At 38.3% G+C, this 20,823-nt stretch overlaps 1 protein-coding gene across 4 annotated transcripts in view; it reads right to left on the reverse strand.

Moving 5' to 3' along the window:
• Naaladl2 (N-acetylated alpha-linked acidic dipeptidase like 2) overlaps nt 1–20,823 on the reverse strand; it is a 1,327,651-nt gene that overhangs the window by 64,051 nt on the left and 1,242,777 nt on the right. Inside the window, exon 12 of one of the 4 annotated variants that reach the window (XM_060378135.1) lies at nt 3,769–4,070. The exons of the other annotated variants lie outside the window; for them this stretch is intronic. Coding sequence (XP_060234118.1) covers nt 3,867–4,070 — 204 coding nt within the window. The 3' untranslated portion in view covers nt 3,769–3,866. Of the gene's footprint in view, nt 1–3,768; nt 4,071–20,823 lie in introns of those variants that run through there. 4 annotated transcript variants of the gene reach the window in all.

Genomic DNA, 20,823 nt, shown 5'->3' on the forward strand with positions numbered 1-20,823 from the left:
AATTTGATCCCAGGCACATCTGTTTCAAAGCCCACGGGGAGCTGCCTGCCTGATCACACTGTGTTTTAGGAACAGAGGACTGCCCGCAGCAGCTTGATAGGTGCCCCCTTTTATTCCACCTACCCCGTCCAAATCACACAGTGAACGAACACCAATATTTGGAAATAAGTTATTTTTTAAGAGAAAAATTTAAAGGATGTTAGGAAGTCTGAAGGTTCCTTTTTTTTCCAATTTACACTGGATAATGGAAACTACGGAACAGACATGTTTTGTTGATGCTCTTGGTATCTGGACAACAAGCTTTACAAAAGATTCAAATGAAAGGGAGGAGAGGGAGGGGGGTGACTCCACACTGCCGGAGAACGTGGTTTTGTTCTGTTTTTAAAAGAGTTCATTTGGCAGCATCAACAACTGAAGTGCATGCCAGTTATCCTGCTACTTCTCTGGAAAAGAACCTGGCAGCAAGAAGTGGGACTTTTGAAGGCACCTGGGCCCATGACAAATGTGAAACCAGCTTCTTTTTGCAGTTTCCCAGGCAAGAGGGAGAGTTGTGTGTCCTGTGCCATGTAATTGAATGTAAGCTATACTATAGGTACTTATAGTCCTGGACAGCGTTCCTCAAACAGAAGAGCACAGACTTCCCAGATGCTCATGTGAGGCTCTTTTTCCTATTCTGCCTATCATACTTTGTTATAAGGCCACCCCTAAATGCTGGCAGCTGGCCATTCTTATGACTGAAATATCCAACACTGAGAAAACATTGTTTAAAATAATGGTAAAAGATAAAATGCCAAAATTTATCAAAAATTATCCAGAACTTCTGGAATCAGATTCTGCTCAGAAGTTTTTGAATCATATCATTCTTACCACAGCTCAGCAGAGCAGGTACCACGATTTTTTGTGTCACAGATAATGAAACCAAATCCCGGAAGGTTTAGGTAGGTTTCTCACATCACTGCTCAGAGCTGGATTTGAAGTCAATGACATTTTGTTGTTGTATCTTTCCAGATCCCCAACTCCTAGACAGTATAATATCTAGAGCCCCACCAGCTATAGTCTGACATTCAGTTGATATGTGCATATAGGAAAATAAACATACAACTCACCTATTAATGTGAAGGGGATAGTGGGAGGTAATTAGGGTTATGTTGTGGAGGGTTTCCCCAATTAAAGAGATGCATCACTGAAAAGAGGATGTTGAAGCTCACATATTCGTGGGTCTTCTCAGCAGAAGCTCATTGCCTGCCACGTTATCACCAAGAGAGGAAGCCTTCACCTGAAACGGGTCCCTTGCTATTCAATGTGTCATCTTTCAAAGCCATGACGGAATAAACCTCTGCTGTTTATAAGTTTCCCAGACTGTGGTAGTCTGTTAGCACGATAAAATATATTTAGATAGTGCAGATGCCCAGAGCATTAGCAGAGTGCAATGTGAGATTCAACAGAATAACTAGGCACAGTGATGCTTGTCACAGAGGGTGGAGCTCTCTTCCAAGAGCCTGCACATACATATCATAGTGCACAAGGTATACACACACACAAAAACACACACACACACACACACACCCATGGTCTCAGCACCCTCCCATCTCTCTTTTATTAAAAAAAATATTTATTCACTTTATATCCTAATCACAGTGCCACCCCTTTTCTCCTCCCAGTCCCCCCCAAAAAAATTCCCCTCTCCTTTGTAGAGAACTGGGAGGTCCCTCATGGGTACCAACCCACCCTGGCACATTAAGTCACTGCAGGAGTAGGCACATTATCTCCCATAGAGGCCAGACAAGCAAGCCCAGTTTGGGGAATGGTAGCCAAAGCCAGGCCTCAGAACCAGAGGGATCTTCTGTTCTATTCATTGGGGGACCCAAATAAAGACCAAGCTGCATATCTGTTAAATACTTCTCTCTGCAGGAGGCCTAGGAACATTCCATGCATGCTCATTGGATGGTGGTTTAGTCTCTGTGAGCCCCCATGCGACTGGTTAGTTGACTCTTTAGGTCTTTTTTTGTGGAGTCCACCCTTTCAGCTCCCTCAGTCATCCCCCTACTCTTCCATATGACTCCCCAAGCTCTGTGTAATGGTTGTCTATGGGTCTCTGCATTTGTTTCCATCAGCTACTGGGTAAAACCTCACATAGGAGTTATGCTAGTCTCCTATCTACAAGCATAGCAGAGTAATATTAAGAGTGTCAGAGATTGGTTCTCTCCCATGGGATGGGTCTCAAGGAGCAATGGTTTTCACATGGCCATCTCCTCACTCTTTGCTCCATCTTTGTTCCTGCAAATCTTGAAGGCAGGGATAATTTTAGATCATAGGTTTGGTGGGTGGGTTGGTATCCTCATTCCACCACTGCAACTCCTGCCTGGCTATAGGAGGAATCCACTTAAGTTCCATATCCCAGTCGCTAGGAGTCTCAGCTAGGATGACCACCATAGACTTTCTAGGACCTCCTCGATGCCAGGTATCTTATAAGTCACAGAGATGCACCCCACCTCCAATTTCCATTCTCTTACCAGCCCTTCCTTCCTTTAATTTCCTTACTCCTAATCCCCACACTGTTGCATTCCCAACTACTCTCCTACCCAGATCACTTCATCCACCTCCAAAGCCTATTTTATTTTCCCAGCTGAGTGGGATTCAAGCATGCTCCCTAAGGCCCTCCTTGAACTTAGCTTCTTAGAGTCTGTGGACTGTAGCATGGTTATCCTTTACTTTATGGCTAGTATCTACCTATGTGTACGTATCAACACCCCACTCTCAACAAAGGACAGGTCAACAAAACAGAAATTAAAAAAAGAAAAAATAACTCTGACAGAGGTCATGAATCAAATGGACCTCACAGATACTTACAGAACTTTACACCCAAACACAAAAGAATTTACCTTCTTCTCAGCACCTCATAGAACCTTCTCCAAAATAGACCATATAGTTGGTCACAAAGCAAGCCTCAACAGATACAAGAAGATTGAAATAATCCCTTGTATCTTGTCTGATCACCAAGGAATAAAGCTGGAACTAAACAACAACAGAAATAGCAAAAAGCCTACAGACACATGGAAACTGAACAACTTGCTACTAAATGACAGCTGGGTCAGGGAAGAAATAAAGAAAGAAATTAAAATCTTCCTAGAACTCAATGAAAATGAAGGCACAACATACCTAAACTTGTGGGACACAATGAAAGCATTGCTAAGAGGAAAATTCATAGCACTAAGTGCCTTCAAAAGAAAATTCTAGAGAGCTAATTCAAGTAAATTAATGGCTCATCTAAAAACCCTAGAAAAAGAAGAAGCACACACACGAAAAAGAAGTAGACAGCTGGAAATAATCAAACTCAGGGATGAAATCAATCAATTAGCAACAAATAAAACAATTCAAAGAATCAATGAAACCAAGAGCTGGTTCTTTGAGAAAAATCAACAAGATCGACAAACCCTCAGCCAAAATAACAAAAAGGCAGAGAGACACCACCCAAATCAACAAAATAAGAAATGAAAAGGAGACATAACTACAGACACTGAGGAAATCCAAACAATCATTAGGACTTACTTCAAAAGTCTATATACCACAAAATTTGAAAATCGAAATGAAATGGACAATTTTCTTGATCGATTTAACTTACCAAAGCTGAATCAGGACCAGGTAAATCAATTAAATAGTCCTATATCCCCCAAAGAAATAGAAGCGGTCATCAAAAGTCTCCCATCCAAAAAAAGCCCAGGACCAGATGGCTTCAGCGCAGAATTCTACCAGACCTTCAAAGAAGAGCTAACTCCAATTCTCTTCAAACTATTCCACAAAATAAAAACAGAAGGAACATTACCAAACTCATTCTATGAAGCCACAGTCACCTTCATACCTAAACCTCACAAAGACTCAACTAAGAAAGAGAATTCAGGCCAATCTCCCTTATGAACATTGATGCAAAAATACTTAACAAAATACTTGCAAACTGAATCCAAGAACACATCAAAGATATTACCCGCTATGACCAAGTAGGCTTCATCCCAGGTATGCAGGGGTGGTTCAATATACGGAAATCCATCAATGTGATCCACCATATTAACAAACTGAAAGAAAAAAAACACATGATAATCTCCCTAGACGCTGAAAAAGCCTTTGACAAAATCCAACATCCATTCATGTTTAAAGTATTGGAGAAATCAGGGACACAAGGCACCTATCTCAACATAGTAAAGGTGATATACAGCAAGCCTATAGCCAACATCAAACTGAATGGAGAGAAACTTAAAGCACTCCCACTGAAATCAGGGACAAGACAAGGCTGCTCACTCTCTCCATATCCCTTCAACATAGTGCTGGAAATCCTTGCTAGAGCAATAAGACAGTTGAAGGAGATCAAAGGGATACAGATGGGAAAGGAAGAAGTCAAATTATCACTATTTACAAATGATATGATAGTATACATGAATGACCCCAAAAACTCTACCAGGAAACTCCTACAGCTGACAAACACCTTTAGCAAAGAGGCGGGATACAAATTTAACTCAAAAAAAAAAAAATCAGTAGCCCTCCTGTATGCAAAAGACAAAAGGGCTGAGAAAGAAATTAGGGAAACAACACCCTTCACAGTAGCCACAAATGACATAAAGTACATTGGTGTAACCCTAACCAAGCAAGTCAAAGACTTGTATGAAAAAAATTTCAAGTCTCTGAAGAAAGAACTAGAAGAAGATATGAGAAGATGGAAAGATCTCCCATGCTCATGGCTTGGCAGAATTGTAGTAAAAAAGGCCATCTTACCAAAAGCAATCTATAGATTTAATGCAATTCCCATCAAATTACCAACACAATTCTTTACAGACCTGGAAAAAAATTCTCAACTTCATATGGAATAACAAGAAACCCGGAATTGCTAAAACAATCCTCTACAATAAAAGATCTTCTGGACATATGGACACTTATGGACACCTGATTTTTGACAAAGATGCCAAAACCATATGATGGAAAAAAGATAGCATCTTCAAGAAATGGTGCTGGTCCAACTGGATGTCTACATGTAGAAAAATGAAAATAGATCCATACTTATCACCCTGCACAAAACTGAAGTCCAAGTGGATCAAAGACCTCGACATAAAACCAGACACATTAAATCGGCTAGAAAAAAAAGTGGGGAATACCCTAGAACTCATTGGTTCAGGAGAAAACTTTCTGAACAGAATACCAACAGCACAGGCTCTAAGAGCAACAATTAATAAATGGGACCTCATGAAACTGAAAAGCTTCTGTAAAGCAAAGGACACCATCATCCAAACAAAGCGACTGCCTACAGATTGGGAAAGAATCATCTCCAACCCTTTATCTGACAGAGGACTCATATCAGGTATATATAAAGAACTAAACAAGCTGAATAGCAGCAAACCAAGTAATCCACTTAAAAAATGGGGAACAGAGCTAAACAGAGAATTCTCTGTAGGGGAATATCGAATGGCAGAGAAGCACTTAAAGAAATGCTCAACCTCACTAGCCATTAGGGAAATGCAAATCAAAACAACCCTGGTATTTTACCTTACACCCATCAGATGAAAAACTCAAGTGACAACACATGCTGGAGAGGTTGTGGAGAAAGGGGAACCTTTCTCCACTGCTAGTGGGAATGTAAACTTGTACAACCACTCTGGAAATCAATCTGGCCCTTTCTCAGACAACTAGGAATAGCGCTTCCTCAAGATCCAGCCATACCACTTCTAGGTATATATCCAAAAGAGGCTCAAGTGCACAATAAGGACATTTGCTTAACCATGTTTGTAACAGCTTTATTTGTAATAGCCAGAAGCTGGAAACAGCCCATATGCCCCTCAACTGAAGAATGGATGCAGAAATTGTGGTATATCTATACAATAGAGTATTACTCAGCAATGAAAAATAAGGAAATCATGAAATTTGCAGGTAAATGGTGGGACCTGGAAGGGATCATCCTGAGTGAGTTGTCCCAGAAGCAAAAAGACACACACAGTATATACTCACTCATATAAACATACAACATAGAATAAACCCACTAAAATCTATTCATCTAAACAAACTACACAAAAGAGAGGACACTAACTAAAACGTTCAATCCCCATCTTGAAAGGCAAAGAGGATAGACATCAGAAGAAAAAGAAAACAGGAAACAACCTAGGAGCCTGCTACAGAGAGCCTCTGAAAGCCAGAAGAAGAAAACAGGAAACAATCTGGGAACCTAAGACAGAGGACCTCTGAAATCCTCTTCAGTGCAGACTATCAAAGCAGATGCTGAGTCTGATGTACAACTGTCAGACAGAGTGAATGGAATTTTATGTAAGAAGTGGGAAATAGTAAGAGCTGGAGAGAACAGGAACTCCACAAGGAGAGCAACAGAACAAGAAAATTTGATCACAGGGAACTTCCCAGAGACTCATACTCCAACCAAGCACTATTCTTGGAGATAACCTAGAACCCTGACAATGCAGCCACTTCTGATGAGATCTGATAGCCTAAGATCAGAAAGAAGGAGAGGAGGACCTCCCCTATCATTGGACTTGGGGTGGGACAGGCATGCAGAAAGGGAGGGAGGGTGGGACCTGGAGGGGAGGAGGGAAGGGCTTATGGGGGGATACAAAATGAATAAAGCATAATTAATAAAAGTTAAATAAAAAAAAGAATTACACTTGACTTCTCAACAGAGATTCTAAAAGCCTGCAATGCCTGGGCAGAAGTCTTGCAGACCCTAAGAGATCACAGTTGTCTACTACACTGAATTACCATACATGGAGAAAACAAGATATCACATGATAAAACCAAATTTAAACAATATCTAAGCACAAATCCTACAGAAGATGCTATAAGGAAAACCCCAATCCAGGTAAGTTAACTACACCTAATAAAACACGATATAGAAATAACTTTACTCCAGCAAAACCAAAAGAAGGGAAGCACAGCAACATGTGTGAGTGAGCACACATACGCACACACATGCACATTATCACCACCAACATCAGTTAGTACCAACCATTGGTCATTAATATCTCTCAACACCAATGGACGACTCAAGACTCAGTTCCCCAGTAGAAAGACATATGTAAATAGGAGCTATCATTCTGCTACATACAAGAAACACACCTCAGCAACAAAGATAGACATTACTTCAGAGTAAAAGGCGGAAAAAGGGTTTCTAAGCAAATGGACATAAGAAGCAAGCTAGAGTAGCCATTCTAATATCTAATAAAATAGAATTTCAACCATAATTAATCAAAAGAGATGGGGGATTTACTAAGATGACAGTTCAATTCTGAATATCTATGCCTCCAATACAAAGGCACCTACATTTGTAAAAAATATTACTAAATCTTAAATCACACATTGAACCCTACACATTAATAGGGGAATCTTCAAAACCCTACTTTCACAATGGGCTGGTCATAGAGACAGCAACTTAAAAGAAAAATAATAAAACTAACAGATGTTATTAATCAAATAGACCTAACAGATATCTTCAGAACTTTTCACCCAAACACAGAAGAACATAAATTTTTCTTAGCATTTCATGGAACCTTGTCCAAAATTGACTGTGTCATCAGTCATAAAACAACCCGTAGTCAATACACGAAAATTGAAATAACCCCTTATATATTTTAAGATCACCATGGATTAAAGCTGGTCTTCAACAACAACACAAACAACAGAAAGTCTACAATAGCATAGGAGCTGAACAACTCTCTCCCCAATGAGCACTAGGTCAGAGAAGAAATAATGAAATTAAAGACCTCCTAACCAGTCTTCCTAATTCAATGTAAATGAAGCCACAAAATAATCAAACTTATGGGACACAATGAAAGCAGTGCTAAGAAGGAATATTCAAAACACTAAGTGATTGGAAATAATCCAATTGATGGTTGAAGTCAATAAATTAGAAACAAAGAGAACAATATAGAAAATTAATGAAACCAAGAGCTGGTTCTTTGAGAAAATCAAAAAGCTATAGAAACCTTTAGTCAAACTAACTACAATACAGAGAGACAGTATCAAAATTAAGAAAATCAGAAATGAAAAGGGTAACATTGCAATAGACATTAAGAAAATCTGAAGGATCACTAGGTCTTACTTCAAAAGCCTATACTCTGCAAAATTGGAAAATCTTAATGGAATGGATGATTTTCTTGATAGATTCCACTTAGCAAAGTTAAATCAAGATCGGGTAAGGAATTTAAATAGTCTTTTATTCCCTAAGGGAACAGAAGCTGTCATTAAAAGTTTCCTAAACCTCTCTCTCCTTCTTTGAAGCTATCATCACACTGACCCGAAAATGGTTTGAAATAGAACAAAATATACATATAGAATTAAGAGTATTTTAAAGCTGTAAAATGAGTTACCGCATACTACAGGACAAAAGCTTTCCTCCATCATTAAAAATGCTGATATTCATGATTGATATCCTGGGATTTCTGACTTTAGGCAAGATTTAATACCAAAAGATTAAATCACAAAGAATCTTCTTCCAACTTTTACAGGGAATAGAAACAAATTGCATTTATTCCATATATAAGTTTGCCTTCATCCTGAAATAGATTTTGTCATATTTAAAAGTTCAAGAGAGTACTATAAGTAAATTTCATATAGGAAATATACACATAAATTTATAATGATATATATTTATCACAAAATACTATAATAACAAATGATTTTATGATACTATATTACATATACATATTCATACACATGGTTTTTATTAACATTTCTACATAATGTATGTTTCCATATTACCCTGTAAGACTGTATTTATATTTTCTGACTTTCTCTAATATATTTCCCTTGATTATCTGACAAGCAGTTTTGGACTGTCAGTAACTGCCTGCACTGAAGTACTCAGATTCTGATTTTTGCTACTTTTATGGCAGAAAACCCTCAAATTGGCAGTAACCCTGCTACGGATAACAGATCATAGGGCAGCCATCCATGTCCAGGAGGCTGAAGGCACCTTTAAGTCCTCATTATTTCAAAACTTAGTCTGAGGTCATTAGAAGAAGAGCAGATATGTGTTTAAGCACACATTCACCAGACTTTCCAGCAAAGAAATCATGTTGTGTCAGACACAATCATCACGTGATCTCTGTACAGTTAAACGTCAGTTCTGAGACTCTCTGCACTTCTCATCTGAGTCGTCATCACAGACTCATCAATTTTACATCCAACCCCTTTATATTACAGTCAGAACTGTAGGTATGATCAAAAACCTGCTTTTTCTGAGCCTATATGGAACAGACTTTCTATTATTTTCCTTGAAAGATAGAAAAAAAATTTATCTCATAATTAGCTCAACTACCTGTGATAAAACAAAGTTCATTTAAGAAAGTAATGATTAAATTTAAAGCCATCTTAGGAAAAACAATTAAATACTCATGTAACCTACACAAATACCTTAACAGATACCTCTGATAAAATACCAGAGAAGTCTTTGATCCACTCGGACTTCAGTTTTGTGCAGGATGATAAGTATGGATCTATTTTCATTTTTCTACATGTAGACATCCTGTTAGACCAGCACCATTTGTTGAAGATGCTATCTTTTCTCCATTGTATGGTTTTGGCATCTTTGTCAAAGATCAGGTGTCCTTAAATGTGTGGGTTTATTTATGTCCTCTGTTTGGTTCCACTGATCCACCATTCTGTTTCTATGCCAGTACCATGCAGTTTTTATAACTGTTGCTCTATAGTACAGCTTGAGATCAGAGATGGAGATACCTCCAGAAGATCTTTTATTGTAGAGGATTGTTTTAGCAATTCTGGGTTTCTTGTTATTCCATATGAAGTTGAGAATTTTTCTTTCCAGGTCTGTAGAGAATTGTGTTGGTAATCTGATGGGAATTGCATTGAATCTGTAGATTGCTTTTGGTAAAATGGCCATTTTTACTATGTTAATCCTACCAAGCCATTAGCATGGGAGATCTTTCCATCTTCTGATATCTTCTTCTAATTCTTTCTTCAGAGACTTGAAATTATTTTCATACAAGTCTTTGTATTTGTTACACCAAGGTACTTTATGTCTTTGTTACACCAAGGTATTTTATGTCATTTTTGGCCAAGTGGATCAAAGACCTCAACAAAAAGCCAGACACATTTAATCGGTTAGAAAAAAAAGTGGGGAATACCCTTGAACTCATTGGCACAGGAGACATCTTCCTGAACAGAACACCAACAGCACGGGCTCTAAGAACAACAATCAATAAATGGGACCTCATGAAACTGAAAAGCTTCTGTAAAGCAAAGGACACCATCATCAAAACAAAACGACTGCCTACATATTGGGAATCTTCTTCAACCCTTTATCTGACAGAGGGCTAATATCCAGTATATATAAAGAACTAAAAAAGCTGAAAAGCAGCAAACCAAGTAATCCACTTAAAAAATGGGGAACAGAGCTAAACAGAGAACTCTCTGTAGAGGTATATCGAATGGCAGAGAAACACTTAAAGAAATGCTCAACCTCATTAGACATTAGGGAAATGCAAATCAAAACAACCCTGAGATTTCACCTTACACCCATCAGAATGGCCAAGATGAAAACCTCAAGTGACAACACATGCTGGAGAGGTTGTGGAGAAAGGGGAACTCTTCTCCACTGCTGGTGGGAATGTAAACTTGTACATCCACTCTGGAAATCAATCTGGCCCTTTCTCAGACAACTAGGAATAGCTCTTCCTCAAGATCCAGCCATATCACTCCTAGGCATATATCCAAAAGGGGCTCAAGTACACAATAAGGACATTTGCTCAACCATGTTTGTAGCAGCTTTATTTGTAATAGCCAGAAGCTGGAAACAGCCCAGATGCCCCTCAACTGAAGAATGGATGCAGAAATTGTGGTATATCTACATAATGGAGTATCACTCTGCAATGAAAAATAAGGAAATAATGAAATTTGCAGGTAAATGGTGGGACCTGGAAAGGATCATCCTGAGTGAACTGTCCCAGAAGCAGAAAGACACACATGGTATATACTCACTCATATAGATATAGAACATAGGATAAACCTATTAAAACCTGTACATCTAAAGAAACTAATCAAGAGAGAGGACCCTGACTAAAATACTCAATCCCCATCTTGAAAGGCAAAGAGGATGGACATCAGAAGAAGAAGAAAACAGGAAACAACCTAGGAACCTGCTACAGAGGGCCTCTGAAAGGCTCTACCTTGAAGACTATCAAAGCAGATGCTGAGACTTATGGCCAACTGCTGGGCAAAGTGCAGGGAATCTTATGTAAAAAGTGGGAAATAGTAAGATCTGGAGAGGACAGGAATGCCACAAGGAGAACAACAGAACCAGAAAATTTGAACACAGAGAACTTCCCAGAGACTCATATTCCAACCAAGTACCAGGTTTGGAGATAACCTAGAACCCCTGCACAGATGTAGTCCATGGCAGCTTAGTGTCCAAGTGGGTTACAGAGTAATGGGAAGAGGGACTGCCTCTGACATAATCTGATTGACCTGTTCTTTGATCACCTCCCCCTGAGGGGAGAGCAGCCTTATCAGGCCACAGAAGATGATAATGCAGCCATTCCTGATGTGATCTCATAGAATAAGATCAGAAGGAAGGAGAGAAGAACCTCTCCTATCAGTGGACTTGGGGAGGAGCATGCATGAAGAAGGGGGAGGGAGGGAGGGACCAGGAGGGGAGGAGGGAGGATACAAAGTGAATAAACTGTAATTAATAAAAATAAATAAATTTTAAAAAATACCAGAGAAACTGTGTAACAAAATCTCAACTACTAAAATTCCCATTCACACCAACAGGAGCCAGCATGTATGGGGGAAGCATCCAGAAACTGAAAAGAAGTTCCAGTCCTTGCTATCGGGTGACTAAGCTGCTCTTTCTGTAGAAGGATCTTGATGGGATGATTAACATGTCTTCCCAAAGGCCTGTGTACACTACTTATATTTGGGAAATTCAATAGTATAAATAGAAAGAGATGAAGACAGAAAATTTTGTATAGATACCCCTTTCACCTGAAGTTTCTTTTTTTTTTTTTTAGATTTTTTCTTTTCTTTTTTTTTTTCTTTTTTTTTTTATTTTATTTTTTTTTATCAGTTACATTTTATTAACTCTGTATCCCAGCCATATCCCGATCCCTCATTCCCTCCCAGTCCCTCCCTCCCTCCCTCCCTCATCTCCACCGTGCCCCTTTCCAAGTCCACTGATAGGGGGGACCTCCTCCCCATTCATCTGATCCTGTTTTATCAGGTATCTTCAGGACTGGCTGCAAAGCCCTCCTCTGTGGCCTAACAGGACTGCTCCTCCCTTCGGGGGTGGGGAGACCAAAGAGCCAGTCATTGAGTTCCTGTAAGAAATAGTCCCTGTTCCCCTCACTTTGGGAAACCAATTGGTTACTGAGCTACCACAGGCTACATCTGAGTGGAGGTTCTAGGTTATATCCATACATGGTCCTTGGTTGAATGTCAGTCTCAGAAAAGACCCTGTGCCCAGATATATTTGGTCCTTGTGGAGCTCCTATCCTTTCCCCATCAGACTAACTCCCCTTCTTTCTTTTTTTTTTTTTTTTCTTTTTTTTTTTTATTTTTAAACAGCTTTTTATTTTCTTTGATGTTGTAATATAACAGTCCAGTCCCAAGTGATACATCTACATCACAAATCTTACACTTGAGGCTCATGGATCACTGAGGGAGAGGGAGCAAAAAGATTGTAAGAGCCATAGGAACAGAAAGTTTGCTTTGATAGTGTCTTTTAGAAATGTCAGAATCTACACCCAGGAAGTCATATCAACATGGCTGCCTCGACAGGGACTAAACCCTGTGCCCAGATATATTTGGTCCTTGTGGAGCTCCTATCCTTTCCCCATCAGACTAACTCCCCTTCTTTCTTATGATTCCCTGTACTCTGCCAAAGGTTTGGTCATGAGTCTTTGCTTTGAAAACACTGCTAGTTAGAGTCTTTCAGATGCGCTCAGTAGACTCCTGTCATACGTTCAATGCACATCCCATCTGTCTTTCTAAATGAGGATTGATCATCTTACCCCATGTCCACTCAATTGATTACTCACTTATATAGACCTATAAGATATGATAAACATAATGAAATCTATTCACCTGAAGTTTCAAAAATCCCAGAATACTTCAGATGTACTGACAGTCTCCAGGGAAGTTATTTGTGAGCAAAGAATTTTGAAATCACTGCGAATTCCAGAGGAATTTCTTAGAAAGACAATTTTTAAAAATATTTTAGTACAGGAAATACATGGAGTATCTGACTTTAATAGGCATGTGGTATCCAAATGGGCTGTTATCTGACAATAGACTGTTCACAGAAAAATATGTATGAAACCAGAGAACAGTGATAGTACTCAGGGAGATCTAGCATACTTGCAGTAAAATCATTAGAGCTATGGATGTTTTTGAAGGATAGTAGTAGGGGAAAGTTACTCTGTATGGGTGATACAGCTTCCATATTTCTGTACTGTCCTTTGCACTGGTGCTGGTTGGTTCTTGAGTGCTAGTAGGGAATGCTGAAAATGTGGAGGAAGGAGGCTCTTCAGTTAAAGACTGTCCTGGGCTACTTCTTTTCTTCGGTTCTAGAAACTTCACATAGCTGAAAAGAAGTTCAGCTGAGCAATGATGTTTAATATTTAGGAATTTATTATGAAAATCAAATACTTCCTTCATTACAAAAACTACAGGTTTGACAAGTGTATTATTTCTTCTGTGTTCAGGAAACTCTCCTCTGTCAGATATAACCATCTACCTTCTGACATTGAAGTATAGTGGACAAAATATATTTGCATTCCATCATCTTGGAAATAATCCAGTTGATTCATTGGTATCTATGTAGCAATCGAAAGTGTACTAATTGGCTTTGAGTTAATATTTCCTGGTTCACTGGAAAGAAAAACATCAAGTCATATGCTTTTCTATTTTTACTGTCAATCATTATTTTGGTCAATAAAAGATTAAATATCTTCATTATATGTTACTAATAACCAACTTCAGCATGATATTAGCAAAAATATTAACAAACAATATTCTAGAACTCTTCCTTTGTATCAGGCAATATTCTAAATAATTTACATGAGTTAATTCATTTAAACCATACAAAAGTATTATTATATTTTGCAAATGAGAAAACTGAGACATTGCTCAATTAATTGACTATCTTAAGACCACTTAGTTAGTACATGGTCATTTTGAGGTATGACAGAAAGCATTTTGGCTACAGAATGGAGACTCCAATAACAACACTAATTAGCAAATTATTCTTCATTTTTTAATATTATGAAGCAAGAATACAAGTGGCTACTGACACAGCATCCCATGAACCAAAGATATAATTCTAAGGAATGACGAAGAGCTTGCTTCCCCAATCACAAATGTTTAGAATAAAGACCTGTGCAAATCACCTCAGCAAATATATAATTTTCATACTTGTCACTACTAATTTTCATGTATATAAATTCTAGTTTTCAGTCTCCAAAACAGGAGAAATTTATGAAGTAAAATAATCCCCTTTGACGCTGATAAATACAGACTGTTTTTACTTCAATTTCTTCAAAAGGAATAGCGTTGTGAGTCAATAATTTGGAAGAGTAAATAAACAAAAAATAAAAATAAAAGAGAAGAGAATTCAGTGCCTGAGGGTCAGTTTAGAGGACTGTCATTTATGATCTTTGAAAAAGGCTCAGGGGAATGCTATTTCAAACTAACAAAGCTAACATCCAAATGGCTATCAGTGATCAGCCACTGTCCTTCTCCACTCTGATGTAGGAAACTTCTACTATTAAGTCCATGTTCATTCTGCACCAGCTAAATGGGAGGGCTTTGTGAAATTTGTGGAGTTACAGGAATGCTGCTCATGAAAGGAGATAGGTGTTGACTATAATTTTAGGATAAAGTGCTTCATGAGACACCATGAAAAGGCTTCCATAGGATACTCGTTCATAAGAAGAATTAGGACCTGCATCCTTGAGAAAAGGCCTTCTGTGAGGAAAGGGCTAACCTAGGCTCTGCATCAAGAAGAAAAGAACGAGGAGTAACCTGGCTAAAAAAGCAAGTGTCCCTACATCATACAAACACTTTTAATTAGATTATGATTATTTAATTTTTAAAAATTATTTTATTGCTTATTTAACACATATGTCTTGAAAATATGAAGGAAAGTCATGGTTTGGGAGCAATAGCTATCCATTCCTAGCACCTCTACCAGCGTAGTCCACGGGTCACCGGAGCTGTGGGGCGGCAAACAAAAGGGGTGGAGGTATTGCCCTTGTGTCTTTATTACATCAAGAGCTCCATCATTTATCCAAGTCACAAACAAAACAGGGCTGACTTAGTAGCTTCTAACAATGCTAACTCAACCTGTGTCAAGTCCAAGATGCAGGAATGCAGAAATGTCAATGATTTTCTATGTGAAGCTTTCTCATATAGCTAACACTTCCCGAGTACACTTCCAGTATCTATACATGCAAAGGCTGCCGGCACATTGCATGCACAGCTAAGAAGCAGAGAGTGAGGTGAATGCTGGTACCTGTCTCATATTCTTTTAATTCAGTCCAGGACTCTAACCTGGTGCGGGGGACCATTTCCCTGATCAAGATAATATCTGCATTAGAATATCCTTCTGAGGACAGGGCTACAGCTGGAACACAAAGTGAATAGATTGTAATTAATAATAATAATAGCAATAACAATAATAAAGAAAAAAAAAGACAATCTCCTAGGCATTCCTAGCATCTAATATAATCTAGAACCTTATTACTGTTGTGCCCAGAGGCTTGTCACTTTGATGGTTCTATACCCTGTCAAATTGATGGTCAATAACCTTCACATAGTTTACTCATGTTACTCTTTTCATATAAGTTGCTCATAATTATTTCCTTTTTTTTTTTTGTACTTTCAGTGTGAGCTGCCAAAAGTTATGCTACTGTTAATTCAATGTAGTTCGGGTGACACTTTGTTCTTCTAGAAGTAATATGCTATAATATAATTCTACATTTTTTGTTAAATAACAACATGGTTCCATCATAGAAGCAGTAGAGAAGGATGATGTGCGTGTGGTAAAGAAAAAAAAATTCTTCTTTTGAACTAACTGTTTCCACATACAGAGTCTTCTGATTTAAATAATGGTCAAAATATATGACCTGGAAGGTGTGCTGTTATACTTCGACTGCATTTAGGTGTTTTTTCTGACTTTAAATGCAATAAATGTTGTTGTAGACTGCTTCCTGCAGAGTGAGATTTGACATTTTAGAAATAGTTAAAGAAACACACAGGCTTCATATCCTTTGATGTGCTATTATATTCACGACAAGTTTCCCCTAGCAACTTTCTGGGAGGCAGATGCTATTGTTCAGTCGAATCTAAAGTATAAGCATATAAATAAGGAGCTGCAGACACAGGGTGCACTGCCCTGCTCAGGCATTCTGAAGGTAGCTCTTTTCCCTTTCAAAAGTTGCTTAGAAACAGACAGGATGGATCCAGCCCTGTGTTTCTTTAAATATATCTTTATTGTCCACAGAACAGTTAAAGAACTTGAAAGTCTTACTGTAGTCTACCAACTAGCCCATGTGACAGGATTCTGCAATTTCATCTCATCTTAGAAATGATGCAATGCAAATAGTCCATGTATTCAAGTGTTTGGGTAAGTGCTAGAGAGATGTGAGTAGAACATATGTCATGCAAGCATGAGGACCCCATTTCACATTTTTTTAGACCCCAAGGGAAAGCATCAGTAATAGCTCACACACGTAATCTTAACCTTCTTTCAACAAAAGTAGGGGTAGACACAGGGAGATTCCTGAAAGCTCCTGTGCTAACTAGCAAGGATTTTGTAGCACAGTGGCAAACAACAGTGAGACATTGCCTTATACAAGGTGGAAGCAAGGATGGACAACCAAGGTCGCCCTTTGAACTCTACACATGTCCCTGCTGTAGTACATATACAGGTGAACACATACACAGGTGTACGCACGCTAGTTGTGTGTGAAGCAGTTACTATGCTCACCTGAGCGGACACATGGGTTACTACAGAGAACAATCACCCAGGACAGTGGCTGGAGATTCTACTTCTGCTGGGCTCTAAAGGCTGACACGTAGAGAGGGTGTAGGATTCAAAACACTCTAATAAAAGGAAGGGACAAAATGCAAATGCTGACTCAACCTCTGTAGAAGTCAACTTTGGTTGACGGAGAAGTCCCTTACAGAAGAAAGGCAGGGAGGCAGCAGATCACTGTATCCTTACACTCTCCTTGTCCTCCATCTCAAGCAATGGAGAGTGTGTTTCTTCTAAGCTGGAGTGACTTGACAACTCAGAAAAAACACTGGAATGTGATGCCATGGGATTACTAACAGATATACCAGCTTTGATCACTCTATTCAAGATTCTAAAGTAAACCTTCATTTGGAAAAACAAACAAACAAAACCAGAACTGACTGTGCTCATGCTTTTACTTTCTGAAATCAATATCCCATGCCTCCATGTTACCATCATCAGCAACATTTTAAATTTTAAGTATAACTTGTTGAAAATAAAATGGCCTTTGACCTTTGTATTTAATTCTTGATTTCTTATGCACCTGGATCTCATTAAGATCTTACTTTCTCCTGTTGGTCACAATATACTCAGACAGTTTTAGCTCATGGCTGGTTATTGATGAAGGTTGAGATAACAGAGAGGCTTTGATGATGGTATGAATTATCTAAAGTGCTTATGAGTATGACTCCTTTCTAGAACCTGAAGGAATGATAGCTATCTACCAGAGTTTTGACAAACCTGATTCCTTATGCTTCTCTTATTGTAGGTATCCTGAACACTCCTTGGAAGTCTACTGTCTGAGAAAGTTCATCCTGGTGACAACCTTCCTTTCAGACTCATTAGGTCACCAGACCCTCACGCTACATTGCCTATCAGCCTGCTCACCTGCTGTAGAGACATGAGGAACCACCTCTGTTCTTGTGGTCTAACTACAACCCATTCTATTTGTTTCTCTCTTGCTCACTAGGAACTATACATCCTTCCAATCCCTCTCCTTTCCTTGGGACTCTATCAAGACTGACTATATTCCCGCCGGCTCCCTATTTGTGGCATTTCTTGTTATCCTAATCAACCTTGATACCCAGGACCAGTCAACACGTCTAGTGAAAACTTGTTCCAAGCTCCTTGACCAAGCTTCTGGAGGTATCAGACTGTATAGTCAGGTATTTCATTGGAACTATGAAGGCCTGATAGCATTTCACCTGACAAAAACATGTAAAAGTATAATAAGCAGTGAAAGCAATAATATAGTGAGGACTACAAAAGGCTTGGTAAGTTACAATAAAAACTCTGGATCCTGTGTTGGATATTAGAATTCATGAATGAAGCTATTGGACTGTTAGCATCAGAAAAGTTCACATAACTTTTCAAAGATGTAAGCTCATAAGCTTGACTTCACAGCACAGATGAGAGGCTACGGTGTTCTGCATAAATAGCCTGACATCCACCGTGTCATAATAAACAGCTGGGTTGGGGCTCCAGTTTCAATGACAAAATGTTCCTATACTACCCAGAAGGGCCCGCCTTCCACTCTTAGTACAATGTGAGTCAACATACATATGGTTTCAGCACTTGGGAGGCAGAAGGAGGAAGATCAGAAGTTTAAGGTAATCTTTGGCATCAGAAGAGTTTAAAGACAATATAGTCTACATGAGGCACAGATTCAGTAAAGTAAAATAATAAAATAAAGCATTACTAATGGCAAGTGGCTGTGGGTGAGGGATCAGACTTTGAGAACATTTGTGTGTTTCACACCCACTAAGTCAGGTCTTCTGGGAATCAGTTCTCTCCCTCTGCCACATGATTCCAGGGAATAGGACCCTAGTTGTCCATTTTTGGGGCAAATACTGAGCCATTTGACAGCTTAAAAGTGTTTTCAAGCAAATAAGTATAAACAGATTTTCTAAATTCTGAAAACATACATTTTATATTATCTAACTTTACCTTTAAAATATAGATATAAATTTGGTGTGATATTTATTTATGGGAAGTACATGAATAAAGAAAATAAGTCATAAGATGGTTTCTTGAGGAACTAAACCTTATCAAATCACTATGGTAATTTGAAAATAAACAAAATACTGTCCAGTAACAAACACGTAGCTTCTTCCGTTAAAAGTTTCATCTAGTGGAAAACAGCAGCTAATGTGGATTTTTTTATTAATGTATTTTCCTTTTGCATTCATGTATCATAAGTGTCTAACTATTTCTGAGGGTAGCAAGGAACCCAGGGCTTCTCAGTTCACCTTACTCAGAAGCTTGGGGACACTTCTAAATGTTGTACTCTACCAACCTAACTCACTGACTTAGGAAGGTTAAGAGATAACTGGGCTTCGACTGAGATCTGTATTATGATATTCCTGGGAAAAATGACTTCATTTTGAATGAAAATTAATTGCTTGACAATATACTCTTATGGATATAGAATGTAAGCACATGTTTATAAGTACCAAAACTAATTTTCAGAAGATCAAATATTTTGCATAAAATTTATAGAGGAACAAATGATGAGAGAAGTCTTGCCACTGTCTGATCTTATCACCTCAATTTGCAGAAAAGGAAATAGAGGTTGCAAATTGAAATGACTTTCTAAGCATCACTGAACTTTTCAGAGACATGCCAGAAGTGGATTTAAAAAGCATAAGACTCTTAATGCATTGTTTCTACACGTGATAAAATGGTACCAGGAGGATCTAAATTTATCAGTTACACATGTTCTTGTTCATATTTATGTACACATGATAAAAACAGGAGTAATTCAAAGTTTAGTAAACGCACCAAAAATTGCACAGATAGTACACTGTGATATTGCAATTTCATTTTTCTTTGTATGTGTGTATCTGTGTTTATGTGTGTGTCTGTGTCTGTGTGTGTACATGTATGTGCATGTGTGTGGGTATAGGCCATCCAACTTGTGGATATCACCCACCTTCTGTGAGACAGACTATCCCACTAGAACTCACTAATTATGCTAGGCTAGGCTGATGGCCAGCGAGCCCTCGGGTTCTTCTCGTTTCTGCCTCCTCAAACACCGGGTTAGAAGCACCTGATGTCAAGTTTTGATTTTGACACTAGTTCTATAGATGAAATTCAGGTACTTCTATAAGTTATTTATGGACTGAACCATGCGCCAAACTGCGTTAAAAATTTAACGCAACAAAAATAATCCCTACTGTTAATTGCTGTCTTCATTCTGTAAAGGAGTGGTGAAACAATCCTTGTAAGATAACCCAGGGCCTCATCTAGGTAGACTCTGGTGTCCACATAAACTGTCTTCTCTCTCATTATTTGTCCTACACCACATTACGCAGAAATCCTTTCTACCACCAGCAACTGATAACATAATTTTTGAGATCGTGTATAAAATCTTACATCATAATTGTAAATAATTTTTGTAGTGTGATGAGTTCTTTTACACACACTCTTATTGGTCATATATCTGGAAATGTTATATTTCCTGATTTATTCTTTATAATCCTTAATATTTCAAAGATGGGCTTCCTCATCAAACCCACTGATTGTGATTTTGCTCCTACAATATTGCCTTTCATTGGCTGTTATTCTCTTTTCAGTCTCTTTATATTTAGGTTTTTAATATTTTTCAAAATGCAAAAGTAGCACATAACTGCATTTATAAAAATTCAAAATTCTAGTCAGTTTTTCAAAACCATTATTTACTGTTATTGAAATCACACATTTGTTTGCATTATCCTATTTTATTGTCTTCTCTCTTGATTAATTATCTCCTTTGAATGGCAGATTTTTCATTTTTTCCTTATTTTTTCTTTCTCTTTAAATATAAGAAT

The sequence above is a fragment of the Meriones unguiculatus genome, chromosome 2 (genome assembly GCF_030254825.1).
Source record: "Meriones unguiculatus strain TT.TT164.6M chromosome 2, Bangor_MerUng_6.1, whole genome shotgun sequence".
In the NCBI taxonomy this organism is placed as follows: Eukaryota; Metazoa; Chordata; class Mammalia; order Rodentia; family Muridae; genus Meriones; species Meriones unguiculatus.